This window comes from Suricata suricatta, chromosome 14, assembly GCF_006229205.1.
Source record: "Suricata suricatta isolate VVHF042 chromosome 14, meerkat_22Aug2017_6uvM2_HiC, whole genome shotgun sequence".
Lineage (NCBI taxonomy): Eukaryota > Metazoa > Chordata > Mammalia > Carnivora > Herpestidae > Suricata > Suricata suricatta.
Window position 1 is genome coordinate 67,548,253 of NC_043713.1, and position 18,869 is coordinate 67,567,121.

The 18,869-nt window shown below is 51.7% G+C and overlaps 1 protein-coding gene across 6 annotated transcripts in view; it reads left to right on the forward strand.

The window, feature by feature from the left end:
• NF2 (neurofibromin 2) overlaps window positions 1-18,297 on the forward strand; it is an 81,221-nt gene extending 62,924 nt beyond the window's left edge. For 3 of the 6 annotated variants that reach the window (XM_029921399.1, XM_029921401.1, XM_029921402.1), the window contains 3 exons: window positions 1,247-1,374; window positions 3,528-3,693; window positions 15,470-15,771. In XM_029921399.1, the coding sequence (XP_029777259.1) occupies window positions 1,247-1,374; window positions 3,528-3,693; window positions 15,470-15,520 (345 nt within the window). In that variant the 3' untranslated portion in view covers window positions 15,521-15,771. Of the gene's footprint in view, window positions 1-1,246; window positions 1,375-3,527; window positions 3,701-5,147; window positions 5,276-15,469 lie in introns of those variants that run through there. The other 3 variants (XM_029921400.1, XM_029921403.1, XM_029921405.1) reach the window with 2 other exon arrangements.
• The last annotated feature ends 572 nt before the right edge of the window (window positions 18,298-18,869 follow it).

The window sequence follows — 18,869 nt, forward strand, 5'->3', positions numbered from 1 at the left end:
ACAGAACGTTCTAGTACCCCAGAAGCCCCCTCTCAGCACCACCTTCAACACCCACGCAGACAGTCTGCCTCAGGCCTTGTCATCGTCTCAGATGAGCGCTCTGGGCCTCTGCTCTTTCCCAGACGCTGTCCCAGACTCCGCCACGGATCCAAGGGTGAAAGAGAGGCAGATCCTGCCCTTAGGAAACTTGCCAGCGGTAAAAGAAGAAGACACAGCGAAAAGGGATTTTTTTACAGGGTGGAATTAGGGAAGTGCCACCATAGAACCAGAAACACAATGTTAGCGCATAGCAAAGAAAAGAGCTGCCATCTGGCCGAGAGGGATCTAGAAAGGCTTTGGTGAGAAATCCTAGTATTCGAGAAGGGCCCTGAAAGTGAGGTGGCGTATAGGGAGAGAAACAGTTTAAGCAAAGGAGCAGAAACAGTGATGTTCATGATCCGATAGGGCAAATGGTAGGAGAAGCTGGAGAAGTAGATCAGGGCCATATTTATGACCCTTTGTTCTTAGATGAGAAAGTCTTCAAATCTAATTGCTTCAAGCCCTGCTCTGGCTCCATCTTCCAAATCCAAGCCCCTCAGCACACAGGGCAGCCCTTTGTGGTCCCGCCTCCCACCCACCTCACCACGCCGGTCCGCAGACCCTCAGCATCCTTGCCGAGCATTCTCTGCCTTGCCCAGTGCCATGCCTCTTGCCTGGCAAGTCTTTTCCTCTGGCATAGCCTGTGCTGCCATCAGAAGCAGCATCTCTTATAGCACACCCTCTCCAGCTCCCTGGCCTCTGTTCACTCCCTGGCTGTAGTGTCTGCCTTACTTAACAGTGATGATCTGTGAGCACCTTTGTTTACTGAACAATTCGGCTGCTCAGAGCCAGGGACCCTGTCTTGTTCTCTGCATCTCCAGCTCCTAGCCTGGGGCTTAAGGGCTTCCTCAACAAAGAAGTGAGTGGGAGTTTGTGTTTAATTTGGCTGAGCATGAAGAGCTGGCAAAGGTTTGAGGGAAGAGGAATGACTTGGCTGGATTTGCAATCCTTGGGGCAGATCACCTGGCAGCAGCCAGTGTGGGTAGATGGGGAACGGGAGAGACCGGGGAAACAGTGGTAACATGAGGCCATGGTGGTGCTGGGAGGCAGGGTCTGAGCTGTGCCCATTGTCTCTGTGGCTGCTGGAGGGTCGATCATTAACACAACAGTGATTTATCACTGTTCCCATAGAACCCGAACCTCCTAACCAGACATTTCTTATTCATAGCCCTTGAACCCAATTCCAGCACCATTGCCTCCTGACATACCAAGCTTCAACCTCATTGGTGACAGCCTGTCTTTCGACTTCAAGGATACTGACATGAAGCGGCTTTCCATGGAGATAGAGAAGGAAAAGTACGTAGTCCCCCTGACCTCCATGCTCCCAGCCGGTGAGCTATTGTGGGGTCATCAGGGCTTGGGGAAAGTGGAGGGTCATCACAAGCATCTGTCACTAGCGCCTGCAGGGTTTGCTCTGTATCCACCCCCTGGAGGAAGAATTTCCCCATCAGAAACGAAGGACATCACACCAGCATCCAGTCTTCCAGGATAACAGTGATATATGATTGGTGACCTGGAGTTTATGGGCCTCAAAACCTCCCTACTGTCTCGGACTGGTTGTCCAGGATCTCTGAGTCAGTCAGACTGCTGTTTCGCCTGGCAATAGAGCACATGTAACACAGTAACAGAACTTACTTCCTAGATGTGTCCTCTGGCAGCACTTCCCATATCTAGAACAAGGGTCCAAGAAGAAACTCAGGCTCAAGGCCGAGGAAAGCAAACGTCCAGGTCAGACCGGCCCTGATGCCTTGGGCAGCACTGAGCTGAGCCCCCACATGCCCTGTTCACACCGGCTTCTGCTGTGTTCTCCTCCTTCCTTTCATGGTTGCTGGAAGTGGAGCCGAAGTGGAAAGAAGTCTAACCGAGGTTCCCCTGGATTCCCAACCATACGTCAGTGGGCCAGTCATGCCACAGCTTGCTGGAGAACCATCACAAAAGCTATTGTGCACTGAGTGCATGGGCGTCCAGACTTTTTTTTTTTTAATGTTTATTTTTGAGAGAGAGAGGGAGTGTGTGAGCAGGGGGAGGGGCAGAGAGAGGGGGAGACACAGAATCCGAAGCAGGCTCCAGGCTCTGAGCTGTCAGCACAGAGCCCGACGTGGGGCTTGAACTCACGAACTGTGAGATCATGACCTGAGCCAAAATCGTACACTTAACCAACTGAGCCACCAGGCGCCTCTGTGTGCCTAGGCTTTTTAATGTTTATTTATTTTTGAGAGAGAGAGACAGACTGAGCACAAGCCAGGAAGAGTCAGAGAGAGAAGGAGACACAGAATCCGAAGCAGGCTTCAGGCTCTGAGCTGTTAGCACAGAGCCTGACTGGGGGCTCGAGCTCACGAACCATGAGATCATGACCTGAGCTGAAATCGGATGCTTAACCAACTGAGCCACTCAGGTGCCCCATGTCTGGGCTTTTTAGCTTTGTCTCATTTCATTCCCAGTAACTGACATCAAACTGACACCAGAGGTAGGTTTTGGTGTGACATTTATGAGAACACAGATCTGGAGTGTTTAATGAACTCACCCAGCATCACACAGCTGATGAGCACAAGCCTGTCTGAAGCTTTGTGCTTTCACCTTGTACAGTATCCTTGGGAGAGCTTTCTCAGGACAGTGTCTCCTTGGAGCTCAGTGTGAGCAACCACAAGCCTCTCCGTGGTATCTGTCATCCAAGTTCATCCTCCAGCCTTTCTCCATTGACCAGACATAGTAAGCATTTTGTGGTTGTGATTAGGGAGAGGTTACATCCTGTTCTGTTCTACTTTTTTATAGCTTGTATTTTCTTATCGCCCATGCACATGACATTACCATGCATATGACAGACTCCACATACTAGCCATGGGAATCACTACAGAATGTTCCTTCATGTTTAGTTGCCTGGTTTGCCTGGCTATGACCTTATAGTTGGACATTTTGAGGAAGATTTCCAGATTTTCACCGTCGTAGATACAGTGTATCTACCTGCAGGTGGTGGTGGGAATTTTTCTTCCTGAGGTTGGCTGAGCGAGCTTCCATTCTCTTTAGGAGATGATGTCCCCAAACATGTGGCCACAGCCTAGCAGAAGAGGTTACTTGAATAGAATTCACTTAACCAAGGAGGGCCAGGACAAGGAGATTGTTTTGGATGCCAGGAGTCTTGATTCACAGATTGTTACTCCTGCAGAATTAAAAGCTATCTACTGTAACTGGTATTTGTAGAATACTTTAGAACTAGAGTTTATCAGAGGGCTTTCCTACACTTTATTTAATTCTGACCACAGCCCTGGGTTCATTACCCCAATGTCATGGACAAGGAAACAGATTCAGACCTGTTTAGTGATTGGTCCAGGCTCCCTTGGCCCGGTAGTTGTCTGAGCAGAGACGTGATGGACTCCGTCCAGGCTGCAGACCCTGGATCCCATGTCTCACTGTTGCTGAAGCCGTGACACACTGTGTCCTCTTGCTGGCAGAGTGGAGTACATGGAGAAGAGCAAGCATTTGCAGGAGCAGCTCAATGAACTCAAGACTGAGATTGAGGCCTTGAAACTCAAAGAGAGAGAGACAGCCTTGGATATTCTGCACAATGAGAACTCCGACCGGGGCGGCACCAGCAGCAAGCATAACACCATCAAAAAGGTACCGAGTCTCCTGTCTTCCACTGATCAGGACAGTTATTAATGAAATGTGAGGTTGGCATCTGGTTTCCTCAGTAGCCAAGTCGTTAGACTGTTATCATTTTTTATACGTACTTAGTTGCGGAAAATTTTTAACTCATGCCAGAAAGGAAATTTAATCTGCTAGTGACTGTGAACCCATTGGCTTGATGGAAGGGGAGCCTGTGTTAAAAGCTCCGATGAAATGAATCACTGTTAAGAGACGGGTTTTGATCCATCATTTAGCAGTAAAGCGAGTCTGTCTTTTAAGCCAAGGGGAGTTCTGCCCAGGGAGCTGCCTTACTTCATGAGAAAGCAAAATGAAACGGAGGCTTTTGAGAATGGACTTTCCCTCTAGTCTTTTTGGGTTTTTAAGTGGCAAGAACTATTTTTTTTAAAAAACCCTGTTCTTGCTTTAAAGAAGCCAAATTCTGAATGTTTAACTTTTTTCATACTTGAAAGGAAGTGTCTAGAAGAACGTTAATGTTTTAGAAGGTGAGACTTCATTTGTGTTGCTAGCAGTTTCCGATCATTCTCTACTGATATTTTGAGCGTTCAGGCTTTAGAGAAGGTTAAATTCCATAAATATCAGCCCAAGAGTGTGCTTCTCTCTTCATTGGGCAAGGCGGAAACAGCCTCTCCTACTGGTTTGCTCCTGACTTACATAGCCCAGGGTCAGGCTAATAACTCTAAAAGAGGTGTCATTGAGATGAGACTGTTCATTGAGTTTCGATCATAGTTTATACAAGTTTAATTTTTTACTCTTTACCTTATTCTTTGAAGTGGTCTCCCAGGCTAAGGAGTATCTGTTTTCAGTGGTTAAGCTGCATCTGAAAACTCCAAGGGTTCTGTAGCTACTTGCCATTGCCGATGGGTACAGTCGGGAGCCTCAAATTCCCTCTCTGTACTCCAATTCATTTTGGCATCGGGTAGAGAATTCCTTTTAATAGCATAACTGAAAAGAAGAGGCCTTTCCCCGTTCCACATTCTTCTTTCCTCTGGCTTCCGTTATTTACTGGGTTTCCCTTCCAAAACTAAATTATTAAACAGTTAGAGAAAGGGGAGCTAAGAGTGAGGCCTCAGCCAGTGAGCAGAGAGGTGAAATGATGACTGGGCCAGTGAGCCAGTTAGGCCTTGAAGGAGCTTCTTCCGGTGCCCCCACCCCCGACCCCCGCTCCTGTCCTCAGGCTCCTCATCTGGGCACACGGGAAGGTCTCATCTTTGCTGCTGCTGCTGCTGCGGTGAGCTGGGCCCTCAACCACAAGAACCTGCAGAGCAGAAAGCTGGAGAGACCTGTTTCCAGACCATAAAAACAAACAAATGAAGTCACTTGTCACCATTTCAGGCCTGTCTGAGCATTTTGCAAATGGCACATGTGGCATTTGTTGATATCACAGGGTATGTTTTTGTTTTCTTCATTTTATTTTGCTGGTTTAGCCTCAAGCCCAAGGCAGAAGACCTATCTGCATTTGAGCCCTCAAAGTAGGTTATTCCCAGGTACTCTGTATGTGGTGATGGTTCTACCCTCTGTGATACTAACCCGTGCATGAGCTTGCCTGTCTCTGTCCCTGGGCCATGCTGAGCCCTCCCGAGGCCCGGTGGTGCTGGGTCCTGGCCGCAGCATGCTTTGAGTCGGAGAGCAGGCCTCCATCCCATGGGGTCCAGAAGGCTACCTCGTTCTGAAGAGCATGTCATGGGACTGTAGGACCAGCTGTCCGTCACATCTTATGTCATCGTTGGGCTGGGGATGGTCATGGCTTCTTGTCCAGTGAGGTCTGTCTATAAGTCCTTTGTCTCAGTGGCATAGTCCTTAGATAAATAGCCCTAGCATGGAAATGGGATAGATTTGGTGTCTTTAACTCAAGATCAAGACCTTTCATATGGTGACAGCTTCTAAAGACGCATGGTCACACCTGGCTGTGGAACGAAGGGGCTGTCCGTCCGCATTCACTCATTTGCCTTTAGAGCCTCCCCTTTCTGTACACATCCATTTTCTTTCCAAGTCAAGCAAACCAATAGCACAGGGGTCTGATCTGTAGCCGACCTAAGTGGACCATCTGTCTGTCAGTGCTCCTAAGGCCATTTCTGCTTCAGCTCCTTCACAGCCTGGGGCAGAGCTGTGGTCAGCATAAACTCACATTGGGACAGTTGCCGGCACCCAATAGATGAGCAATCAGTGGTTGTTGAGTGAATTAATGGAATGATTGCTGCCTGCCTTCTGCAACAGTTCATCATCCTCCCAACATGCCTCGGCAGCGGGGAGGATTTATTATGCCCAGTAATAACATAGCATTCTGCCTCTGCTCCTCACCTAATCCCCAGCGTTACACCAGCCAGTGGGCCCACCGACACCTGACAGTCACGTAGGATGTGTCCTTTGGTGTCCTCACCACAGTTTCTGCTGTTAGAGTAAAATAAGCTCATTGGAAGCTTTCTACCAAAAAGTGAGATCTGGCGTAAGATAGACCTTATTTGTGGTTGTTATGCAAGCCAAAGAGGTTAGCTATTAAAGCCCCAGATGGATCTCATTATAAGGTGGATTCTGTCAGTGGTTCCAAGAACCCATAGCATGAACCCCAGTTTGTGTGTGATGCTTTTATTTAGTGGGCTTCTGTTTCTTCAGCTTTCGTACCACACATTGGCATCGGACGCCCCAACACCAAGCAGCGCGTGCTCTGAGCAGGGCAGTATGACCAATACCGGAATTGGGCAGGCCAGGGGAATCATCTGTTCAAGTGGCGACCCCACGGTGCCCAGAGAACCCTGGGGTGGATCCACTTTGGTTTCCTGGATTTTGTGGCTAGCGCAGAGTCCCACAGAAAATCCCTTTTTGTGTCGGCCTCTGCTGTCAGCCATTCCTGCTGATGCCATACCATTCCACCTTGATATGGTTTTATCTGTCTTTTTTCTGTAGTGATTCAGAACATTTTGATTCTTCAGGGGCCTGATTTTGACCGCCAGTTCTCACTGAGCTCTTATTATAGACAAATGAGGTTTGATTTGTAGTCAGATTTGTACCGCTCCGAGGACATTTACAGAAGCCTTTTTTTTTTTTTAACGTTTTGATGTGAACTTATTTTCAAAGCAGGCTGCCAGATTCCAGTTAATCAAGAATTCTGATTACTCAAGGGTTAACAAAAGAATGGACTTGGCTTTTAATGATAGCTGGACTTATCTCAGCATTACTAGATTAAATAGTGGCAGTTTTTGCTACACTTGAAGCTTGATTCCCTTTCCATTTTCTGGACTTTGGTGGTTCCCCGGGTCCAGTGACTAAGCCCGGTAGCCAAGCAGCGATCATCCACCTGCCTGTGCTGGGGTAGCTCTGGGGCTGTGCCTGCTGCAGTCAGGGCAGAAGTGTGCCTAGTGAAGAGAAGCACCACTGTGGGCTGTGGAAGTGTGGGCACCTACAGTGTGAAGGTCAGAGCTCCATCTACAAAGTCTGGGATGAGAAATGCAGAGGCTAGTGGTGACCTGGAGAGTTTCCAGTGTTCTGAGAGCCCATTAATCTTGGTTCACACAAGTCTGCATTGATATTTGTTTTGTTTTTAATGTTTTCTGATCATGGATTTCTTCAAGAAAAGAATGAATGGTTTTACTTACCTACCATGACCCAGGCATGTTCCTTCTCACCTTCAGTACTTTTCTGCCTCACCACGAGGTCCCAGTATCCGACACTGTCTCTGTAGCACCCTCACTTAAGCTAATTCCAGGGATTTACCCTTGGGCTCAGGGGTTAGTTATCACGTTCCTTTGGGAATGCCAAGAGGCTGTCCCATCTGGTTAGCCGAGGTTACCACTGCTCTGCCGCTTGTTTTCTCTATAACTCTTACTTTCTCTTAAAGCCCAGTGTCCTCACTTGAAAAGTGAATAAAATAGTTCTGAACCCCCAAGGACTGTTAGGAGGATTAAAAGAGGTAATACACCTCTTTTACACAGGAAGAGCTCACCAAAGAGTTTCCGTGTGTTTGGAGGTAAAAACTTTGAAAAAGCCAGAATTAACATCACTGGTTCTTTTGCTGTCTGATTTGAGTTTGCAAGGGTATATTTTGCTCCTCTTGCCAATCATAATTCCCCACATTTCCACTTCCCCCAGTTGATCATCAGTGCAACTGGTTTGGCATTTGTATGTGACTCAGAGTAGCACCTCGTGATCAGGAGCCGCTTTTAAGAACCTAGATTCATTTCCTTCTCGGGGGAGTGACAGCAACACATACTCCTGGCCTCCGAGTGTTTTGAGTGAGGGAGTGAGGTCCGGCAGTGAGGCTGGAGTGAAGCGGACACAGGCGTTGTGGGCTTCAGAGCCACAGAGCCGAGGAGTGAGCTGTGGCCAGCTGTGCCGCACACTTTGGAGGCAAAGATGCAGTGCCAGAGCTTGTACATTTCGGGATCTTGCTTTCATCCCCTCTCAGGAGACAAGTTTCACTCCCTGATCCTGAGCTGGTCTGAGTGCCAGCAAATTTGTCATCGTTTTTGTGCCCATGATCTCCAAGGGAGCACAACATTTCAAAGGAAATTGACAGAGGACAAATCGTGAGGGTTGTCTAGCTTAGAAAGCTTATTTTATTAGTAAATGGTTTGAGCCATCAAGGTCCAGCTGTGGTTTCTGCTGGTGGAGGAACAGGAGTGAGAAGCCTTGACAGTTCTCTGAAGCTCTAGCCGCTGCTTGGATCCGGAAGACATAAAAGTCCAATGTCATCTTCAATTTACGCGGACTCCCCTTAGAGACGCAAGGCTGGCGAAGTGAAGTAGAACACCGGGGAAGTGATAAATCACAGGGTGGGATTGAATATGCGTGAAAGGCTTCTCTCACAATTAAAACAAGCACCAGAGCCTCCCTGGTGACCTCTGGTCACCCGCCTCAAAGAGGGCTCTGATTAGTTTCTGATGCTTGTGTGTGGTTAATGTGTTCAGCCCTTCTGTGACCCCGGTCACTGGACCCGAGTTGGCTCTGCCTGCTTTGGAAACTGGGCTTTGTCTGGTGCAGCGTCCTCTGCCCTGACTTAAAGGCAGCGCTCACTGGCTCCCAGCTCCAGAACCTCTCTTTTGTTGTTGTTGAAGGGTGGCAGAGACAGGAGGAGGGAGGAGAAGAATGGGGGGTGGGAGTGGGGTGGGAGCAAGGATTAGCAAGGAGCAGCGGCACTCAGATGTGGATAGGAAATGCGAGGAAGAGATTGCAATGGCAAACTCTTCCCTGCTCTGTAGGAAGCACAGCGAAAGCATTGGGAGGCACAGGCTGGTCTCAGGGAGCCTGCTTTTGCTGGATGTGATGCCTGGGCTCATCCCCAAAGGCCATTCTTACCTGACATGTGCCCCAGCTCGATGTCCAGGCGCCTCTCAACTGGGAGGACTCGCCATTCTCTTGCTTGTTTCTGGTAGCTCTCTAGATAGAAGATTCTGCCAGCCTCTTTTCTGAAAGACCACGACCTAGTTCCTCTTCTTGGTTGGGAGACTTTACCCAGTCAAGCAGTTGCCCTTTGGGGAGGCGTTGGAGAGCCTACAAAACCTGCTTTGCCCTCCTAGGATGTTTTACAACCATTTGGAAGTGCCTGGGGACATTATTGGGCCTTATTTGATGCAGTAAAACATCCCATTTGGTCCCTCAGCACTGAAGATGTGTTTCAGTGCAGCCTTCCTCCAGCACCTGATTTGTTACTGCAACAGTGGGAGGGAAGAGATGGGATGCAAACTCATTCTGCAGGCTCGAGGTTCTGTTCTTATAATCCTTGCCGTGATTTCCCTTCTGATATTGGCAATTTGAAAATGACATCAGCGTGCCTGCACCTTTTTGCTAAGGTACTCAGTGCTCAGAGTACTCTGTAGCTATGAGTTCATCTCTACCTGCCCGGTGAAGTGAATCAGGCTGATTAGTCCATTTTCCAGGTGGAGGGACGGAGTAGCAAAGGGCCCTGCCAGCCTCACACGGGCAGCTCGAGACACGCACACGCCAGTTTCCAGGCATCTTCCTGCTTGAGGTCCCTCAAAGATCAATATACAAAAGAGACTCTCTGGGCTTTCCCTGGCAGATTTCTCTCTAGAGCAGATAAAGTCGCTAATACCAAATTGAATTTATTAATTAGGATGGACTTGGCCTTTCATGCCACCTCTGCTTAGGGATGAGTGCGTGCACAGCTCTCTCCCTGTGCACATCACCAGATGGCATTTGGGTGCAAGCCGTCACTAGCAAGATGGCAGAAACGCTTCACCAGTGTATAGCAACCGTCCCCCTTCACCGGCCTGCCCCCTCCTTGGTTCCAATTCCGAAGGGGGTTGTTGATCACACTCCAAACCAAAGATTATGTTGGAATTTGTTGCTGCTGATTTGGCTGTCACCTTTCTGCTCCAGAGTTGGCTTTCTCCTGGTGGATCCCATGGCCAGAGAATCTGCATGTCCTTTTGAATCTGTGCCCTCCCCCGCTCCTTTATTTTCAATATGTAGTGGCGGACAGGAAGTGTAACATGATTTTAGGGCTTGCATTTCAATTCCACTGCATTTTTATGGGACAAGCAGTGTCTGAGCGCCTGGAGTTATTAGGTTAGTATCTAAAATGGGTTCAGCACTGTGGGTCTTATTGTTTAAAATGAATTAGATGGCCCCCTCCTACCTTCCTTTCTCCTCCCTCGGGATGCGTGGATTGAGGCAAGGCCCCCAGAGACTAGTTGGAGGAATCCTGGTGCTCTGATTAGTTTTGTTCTCCCAGCTTAATGGTAGAGCTTCCTTTCTCTCGTCATTGATAGCCGAAGCGGCTCTGTGTCCTGCCCACCCCCACACCACCCCTTTTTGCTTTAGGAAAGATTATCACAATGCAGCCTTGTGAATCAATTTTCTCTATGTGCTGATGAAAGTGTAATTCATTCTTAATCAAGCAGCCTTGCTGCTGCAGGCTCTGTGCCGGAATACATTTAGTTACCCTCCCATCACTTTGGGAAATGATTCCCCCAAAAGGACTTTTAGAGGAGAGCTGGAAGGAGAGTTGGCAGCCAGCCTGGTGCTGTCTTTTTCCAGCAGGGGGCACTCCTGGGAATGATGCTGGAGGATCTTTTGTAGCTGGCCGTGTTCCCACCCTCCTCCCCCGCCGGGAGGGATTGGGGAGCCTGGTGCTTGTCACTGGTACCTTCCAGGCTTGCAGTCTCCAGACCCTGGAGCCATTTCTCAGGAGTGGGCAGGCTCCAGATCATTGTGTCTTGATGGGCTGCTGAAACACTTGCCCAGTGAACAGGAACCACTTGAGCCTACAGGCCTGGGTTAGGGAGACCCCACTGGGCAGGTCCTACATAGGCTTGAGAGGAGCCAACCTCCTGTCTTTTTAAGCAGACAGATATGTCTCTCGGATCTGAACTGGTTGAGATTGGATGCATGTATCCATGTGGTCACACCACACACGGTTGTGATAGCTTGGAGAGGTATAGCTCTGCCAAGTAGCTCCCTCTCCTGCCCTTTCACAGCCTGGTGGCTGTCACAGACAACTGGCAGTTTGATGGACAAATGCACGAGAGGTGACTCTGCCAGGCTTGTGGTGTCGATGCTGGGCAGGACAAAGGGGACAGGCCCAACAGGTGGATCAGAGCCCCAGTAAGATAAAGACCAAGTTGTATAGGTCTGCAGCAGAGAAAGCAAAGGAAGTTTGTCTCCTCAGAAAGGACTTGGATTAGTGACAGACTTGAACAGCCGGTTCAGTCAAGAGAGAACTTAATTCCTCCTGTATTATTCACACGGCTGATTTTAATCAGATGTGAAGAGACAGCTGGAAGAGAGAAGCGGGTCAGCCCAGTGCCTGGTGAGGAAACTTCATGTTCTTTTAGTCATCTTTAGGGAGCTGGCAAGAGCACTGTGGGATGCAGGCTTTGTGCAGGGCCAGTGTGGCTTACAGCTTCCCAAAGGAGCCGGGCAGGTCTTCCGGGAGCCCCAGCATTGGCCCTTGTCCGTGTGAGTGTTGACCGGTGCGTGGCAGGCACGGTCACTAGCCTTGTCCAGGTGGAGCTCTAGCCTCTTGTCCTCAGAAGGAATCAGAGAAGGTGAACCAGATTCAGGAGGTCCCAGAATGATGCAGCCATTGTCCGCAAGGCCCTGCATGTCTATCCACATCCCAGGCTTTTCTGCTTCACCACCTGCAGAAATTCGGAGGAGACCCTTTGCAGACAAGCCTAGAGCTAGGCCATGGCAAAGTGGTCATGGATCCCACACTGCGTGTACTCGGAGAATTCCGCTTGCTCCTAGAGGCACCGCCGCCCCCACTCCCAGCAAGTCAGGCTAGAGGGCGCAGAGGGTTATTGTTGGATCGCCAAAGAGAGTACAGGGTTGGGGGGGCACTGGGGAGACTGGCTTCAGTTCTCACGGTGTGCCCTGCGGGAGGTGAGGGCCTTCGTCAGGCCATCTCCATGGCACCTTTACTGTGCTGTGAGGAGAGAGCCGGGCCTGTCGCTGAGCAAGAAGGCAGACCAGCCACTGACACGGGTTCACGCGCCTTAGGGCATGGGAGGGCGGCAGGGAAACCAGGACGCTTGTTAGCTGATTTTCATGAGCACACAAAGACCCACAGAGCCAGTTTGTTTTATGAAGGGCTCGCTTTGTGCTTTTTCCTCTGAGCCTTCCCCTTCTCTATTAGGAATACCCCTGCCTGTAGCTGTACTGTAAATGTGACAGTCAGTGAGCTTTCTAGAAACAGCAGGTGGTGATAGCTCCCCACAGGTGAGGGGAGCCAGGCCTAATGCAGCTTGGCAGATGCTGTTGGTGGTGCCTGGGGGCCCCTCCTCACCTCTGCCCCTGGGCTTCTGAGTCCCTGCCCGGAGCAGACCCTCCTCCCCCCACCTGCTTCCCTGCACGAGCTGGCGGGCTCCAGAGGAGGACATCTTGATGTCTAAGATAAAGGACATACTGAGGGGGGAGCAGGCAGAGGCCGTGGTGGGAACTGGAAGGGTTCCAGCCACAGACAGTGTACTTGGGTGGTGATCTTCCCTGACAGCAGGGTCCCTGATGGAATGAGGATCACCAGGAATTGCACAGTAAAGGTAAATGGCAGGGGCAGAGGTAGCCAGCCTAGGCAGTGGTCACGACAGAGGCTCCTAGTGTCCCCAGCATCGGCAGTCACGTCAGCCACCTGTGTCTGGTCGGTCTGCCTGTCCCTGTAGCAGCCTAGTGCCTTATGGAGGATCGTGGTACTCTTTCCTCTTGCCGAGGCCACATGTCTACAGTGCTTTCCTCCTCCTACGTCGCCAGAGTATTTGACTTGGCTCCAAACCTTTCCTCTGGCTGGGGCACCAATTCTGCTCTTGTGAGATAAGAGGTCAGGCCGAGCCCCTGCCGGGCAGCATGGAGTGGGGATCTGGGGAAGCATCTAAAGAGGGTTTGTATCCCAGTGAACACATGCTTGAGTAACTGGAGTCCGGCACTGCCAGAGCTGCCAAAACCTTCCCCTGGCACCTCTAGGGGACAGCCAGCATGCAGCTCGGGTAGAGGATCCAGGAATTCTTGGAGCCAACACTGTATAAATGGGCAGAAGGCTCTCGGAGGCCCCCACAGCCTGGGCTTCCTGCCTGGGGAAGTGGCCAGGCCTCTTGGGGCCATCCTCTCGCCCTGCCTCAGAGGCCATGATGGTCAGCACAGGGCATGCCCCTGCCTTCTCCTGCTCCCCCTCTAGCCTACACTCTGCTCTATGCCCCTACTGGAAGGAGAGGAGCCAGAGCGGGGGTTAGGGGAAGAAACATGATGCTGCAATTGGTGCTGGCAGCTGTTGGGTTCTCCATGAGCATCAGGCATGGTGCTGACTGCTTTGTGGAGCTTCCCAGTTACCCTGCACGTGCCCCTGTGAGGAAGAGGTGCCACTGCCCCCACTTCACTGTAGGCAGCTGAGGCCACAGTGAGTGAGTGACCTGCCCAGGACCCCCCAGCTGGTCAGCGGCTTTGGGTCAGGCAGCCAGGCTGGGCCTATCTGTGACTCAGTGTGTGGAAGGGCTGTGGGCATCTCCCTGCCACCTGTTGGTGCCCCCCCCCCAGGACCCCACCAGAGGTCTTCTCTGGGAGCGTGAGAGAGACCTAAGCGGAGACATTGGGTTTTACACCTTTTGATTTAAACTCTCCCGCAAGAGGATTTTGTCCCAGTGATTTCTAGGTTCTCTCTCTTTCCCGGTTGCCATCACAAGTCCCATTACCACAGAACATAACCCCCCGGACCGTTCTCCTCTGACTGCATTTAGAGAGAAAACCATCCAAACCTGGCTCCCTTCTAGAGTGAGTTCCATTTAAGCAAAGAAATGAAAGTCCTCTCCTTTCCCATTAGAGCTGGGCTTTCCAGAGGGCTTCTGAAATTGGTTCCACTGACGAAGACAGCCCACCCGCTTCCCTGCACTCAGCTTGTTAGTCAGGAACTTCAAGGCCACAAGATTTGGCAGAGTTTAAAGAGCCAGCTCTCAAGCTGTCTCATTTGAGCACACTGATGCTGTCTGTGTTTGATGGAGAAGGAATTGGTTTTGAGCTTTTGAGAGGCGAGATGGTACCAAGGACTTTTAGAGTTAGAGACTGCCAGAGGTCCAGGAAATGACCCAGCCCGTTCAGCCCATTCCATGATTTAACTCCAGAGGAAAGAGGCTTAGAGAGGTCAAGGGTGTCCATTGACGCCACACAGCGAGCTGGTGACGGAAGAGACTTTGTGCCCAGACCGTCTCAGCCTCGTGTGGAGCTCTTGCCTTTTCCATGTGTCCCACCATTTCTTTAGCACCTACATCTCACTCAACATTGTTTGAGCTGCTACTAGGTGTGACACAGTAAGCTAAGTGGGTTTGGGGGATATCAAGATGAACAGTATGTGCTGTGTGTACCCCCTTCCTTGAAAACCCTCCTTCGTGAAGTCCAGGAGCTGGATGTAGAATGCATGGTCTCACCCAAATAGGTGATTTCAGGAGGGGAGCAGGTGCTGGAAAGGGCCTGTGCCAGAAGCTTCTGTTTCGGGAGATCCTGGGTGATGGCCTACAGAGTCTTAGGGGCTGGGGGTTTGGCACTTCTGGAGGAGCACAGATTCTAGTGCCTTTTCTACCACACCAAGGGTTCAAACCCTGCTCCCCCCTGCCTGTCTGTATCTTCCCAGCCCTGTGCTTCTTAGGGCAGCATCCCTCCTGGGAAGGCCTTACAGTTTCCAGACAGAGGACTACCCCTTGGAGACTCTCCCCCTTGCCTGAACCAGCCCCAACCAGAAAGCTCGTTGCCTCCCAGCTTGTAGATGGAAACCCCCCATGAGCTGCCAGGTCATGGGCAAGTCTGCTCTAGGGCCACCTGGGGAGCCAGGAGTGGGGGGGACACACTCTGCCTTGTCTGTCGCACGGCCTGCCTTGCCTGAGGCTTGTGCTGCCAAGCTGGTCCTCTGAGCCCTGGAGGGCCGAGCATCCCAAACTGACACCATCGCAGACAGGGCCCCACAGAGGCATCTTAGAGACTCTCATAGACAAGGATGTGAGAATCTCTTACAGTGTCCAGGGAGCGCCTGCCCTCTTGTGAAAAGATGGCATTGATGACATTTTCCTGCTGACATGCTTCTGTCCACCAGCCATCCCTTCTGGCATGTCCTCATTTGTCACTTCCTAATTTGAGTTCTTGGGCAAATCTGGAAACTTATTTGGGATCAGCCGACAGCTACTTGAACGTCTTATCTGAGCAGCCTTCCCTTTCACTCCAGAGCAGCCCTGAGGTTAGCCCCCAAGGCAGGACAGCACCTGTCGTGAAAGCAGAAATCTGGCCCCCTCTCAACTTCTTCTCTGCTTCCTTGCAGCTCACCTTGCAGAGCGCCAAGTCCCGAGTGGCCTTCTTTGAAGAGCTCTAGCAGGTGCCCAGCCAGCCCAGGATCGGTCACATCTGCTGCTCCCGGCACCAGAGGGATGGGTCTGACACCGTGGGAGTCATCGTAGGTGGGCTGGCTGGGAGCTTCCATGGGAGCTCTGGAACTTTCCCCAGCTGGTGGAGAACCCAACCCCCTTCATGTGCAATTGCCTTGAACTGTGACCTGCAGAGAGCTCTCTCTGGCGGGGTTCTAGTTCTTTTAAAACATTTTAAAGAAATATTTGTCTTTCCTCATCTAATGTGGGGTTCCAAACTTCCTGTGTCAAAGGCACCCTGGGGTCTGTGTCTCACTGTCCAGTGATGACCTCCCCAACTCCGGTGGTTGTAGGGGGTGAAGTGCACAGTTGCCCTGGAGACAGGGAGGCTGGTGCCACCGCCCTCAGCGCACCCTGGGCTCCAGAACATACGTCTCCACTGGTGAGGAACTGCCATGCGAAGAAGTACGGCCCGCCGAGCCTGGGCCCAGGACCTCCGGCCTGCTGCGTATCATCAGTGAGCCAGCCTGTGGCTCCTGACAAGCCACGCAATGTGTCCTCGGCCTAGGCCCCCCAAGGCCACGCTCTGGCTGCCAGCTGGGGAAGCAGCTGTGACTGGGGGTGGACTTTAGGCAGGAGCTGGGGTGAGGGCCTGGCTGCCAGCAGAGGGGCGGCGGGGCCCAGCAGAGCTGAGTAGAAATCTGCCCCATAGGGAACACTCGCTGCCCCCCTCCTGCCACCACAGACCAGGGTCCGAGAGGTGGGTGGGAGCTGCGTGTCTTTCTCACCCCCCTTCAGCCTTAGTCTCTCCTGCCTGTGGTGGGCCACCGGGGGACTCCCTGGTCATGCTGCAGTCAGCACCTGGTAGCCCGACTGGAACTCTGAGGTCCCACAGGTACTTCTCACTGTCGCCTCAGTCTGTGTTGCAGCCTGAATCACCTTTCCTCCTGGGCCATGTGCCAGCAAGCCCTTCGTACGCCCTGATTGTACCAGGCCTCCTTTGGGTGTTGCTCTTGTCCCACAGACGGCCCTTTTTTTCCCCACTTGGGCTATATGGGGTCCCGTATGCCCCTCCCAGCACAAGCCAGGTGTCCACTCGCCATCAGTGCTCTGCACCTGCTGGTGCACAGCCCCCTGCCACTCGGGTGGCAGCAGGTCACAGGAGCCACTTCATTTGGGGCCACTTTCTTGCCTTTCCTTTTCTCCATGGTTTGGTGGTGCTGCTGTGACCCGCGGCCATTCAGGTCCTTCCAGTGGGGCTGTTATGCAGAGCAGGCGGTAAGTCTGAACCAGTGAAAAGAGGCTTATTAATTGAAGACACGGGAGGGCCTGGAGATTTCCTGAGAAGCAGACGTGTCTCTGGCAATCGCATGTGGTTTTGAGAAACTTAGAAGCTCACGGAGATCCTGCCTTTTTCCCATGGTCAGGCTGACCTAATGGTGTCCCGAGCTGGTCACGCCTGTTTTGGGCCACCTTGCCCTGAGGAAGCCAGCCCTGTGTGTCACCCAAACCCCCTAGGTCATGCCGGGGGGTGGGGGGGGGGAGACTCCACACCTGGATGCTCAGGGTGGGTGGCTGTGGCTGAGAGAGTTTCCTTGTGTCTCCCTGTCCCTCAAAAGCTGCTTACCCCAAGATTCAGTCACAGTGAGGGGAGTCCTAAGGCATTTGTAATGTAGGGCCTGGCTCCTGGGTTGAGGCTTTGTCTCCCCAGGCATGCCACCCATCCCTGAATTTACATGACGAGTTCCTTTCCTCCTGACCTGTAAATGGAGTCTGTAACTGTGGCTTTGGGCACAGGAGCATGGTGGTGGCTTATATAAATGTTGTCGGGCTTTTTTGTTTTTTTTTATAATTTTTTTTATTTAACTGCTGTGTGTGTGTTCCAAGTCCGGGAAATGCCACGCCATGTGGCCACAAGGGAGCCAGCTGGCATCTGAGCTGTGGTAGGAGCACCGTCGGGCCCGAGAGCCGACTCAGGAGGGCCTGCAGAGCCTCGCTCCTCCAGGAACACGTCAGCTCTCCTTGGAGGCGGGAGCTGGCACGTCCCTCCCAACGACGGGTAGGCGGGGAGGATGGTGGCCCTCAGAAAGGTCTGCGCCACAGTGGAAGGAAACGGAATAAAAGAGGAGCTTGGTTTTCAGGGACTTACGCCTGTGGCTCAAGTGACTGTGTTCTTTTCAAGTGAACATTTTTAGGGCGTGGGAGCTTATCAAGTCAGGAAGCCGCCACTGAAGGCATGGCCCCGGCCACAATGATTTCATTACCTGCACCTCTGATGATTCTTGGGCTGCCCAGCTGGCGACACTCCATAAGGCTGCGTTGTTGGCCCTTTGCTGTTCTGTCTGCACAGAGGGACCACCTCATTCGTCTGCCCAAGGCCCCACTTCAGCCCCAGCAGCTCTTGGCATTACATAACACTTCTTAAGTGACTGGGTTTTGTAATCTTGGGGACAAGATTTTCTCTTTCAAATCAAAACAGCAAATCCAGAGGTGGACAACCAGACGGTGACTAAGTGTTGCTCGCTGACAGGGCTGGGGCCTTGCATCCCCTGGAGGGGCCACCTCAGCGGGGAGACAGGCTCTCCTGGCTGCCCTGGGGCCAGGCAGGCCCCTTGTGGGCTTCCAGAGAAGTTCCATCCATTTTCAGAGATGTCAAACCTCACTCGTTCCAGTGGGGCCCGAGTCTTGCTTCCTGTCAGGGCCAGACCATGGAAGGCTATTTTCTATTCTGGGGGATTGTTGTAATTTAAATGACTGTTTTAATAAAAATTCTAAACTGTCAAAAGTGTCTCGGGCTTCCTTGGTTTGGTTGATGCCCTAGTCATTGAGGCAGCAAGCTGGGCGGGGTGGTAGGGCTGACTCTTGGGGCTTCTGAAGAGACGGGGCCTCCGCCCTCCTTGACTGCCCAGCACTCCAACTCCAGCCCCTTGTCCCTGGTAATAGAAGTATTGGGAAAATAAGTAAAGTTATGCACTGTAAGATGGCCGACAGGACTAACAAGCTCTAGTCCCTAGGTTTGAGACTCCTCTTCCGGGTTCTTCCTGTTCTGCTTGCCATGCGCTAAATTGCCACGAATGTGGAAGGGACAACACCATAAATTACCCCTCTCGCTTGCGCTCGGAGCTCAGACCTTTGGAGAGACTGTCTCCTCTGAGCCCATAGATGTAAATAAACCTCCGATCCACCAAGCGCCACTTGGTTTCTCTGCCAGCGATGCAACCTGGTTCCGTAACAGAAGGATCACCTTTTTCAGGCTGATGACAGCACCCCTTACTCTGCCTTTACCTGGAAAGGGTGCTTCCTTCGTCCTGTGGGCACTCGGGTTCATGGAGCGGCCCCTGAACGGGGTCCCAGTGC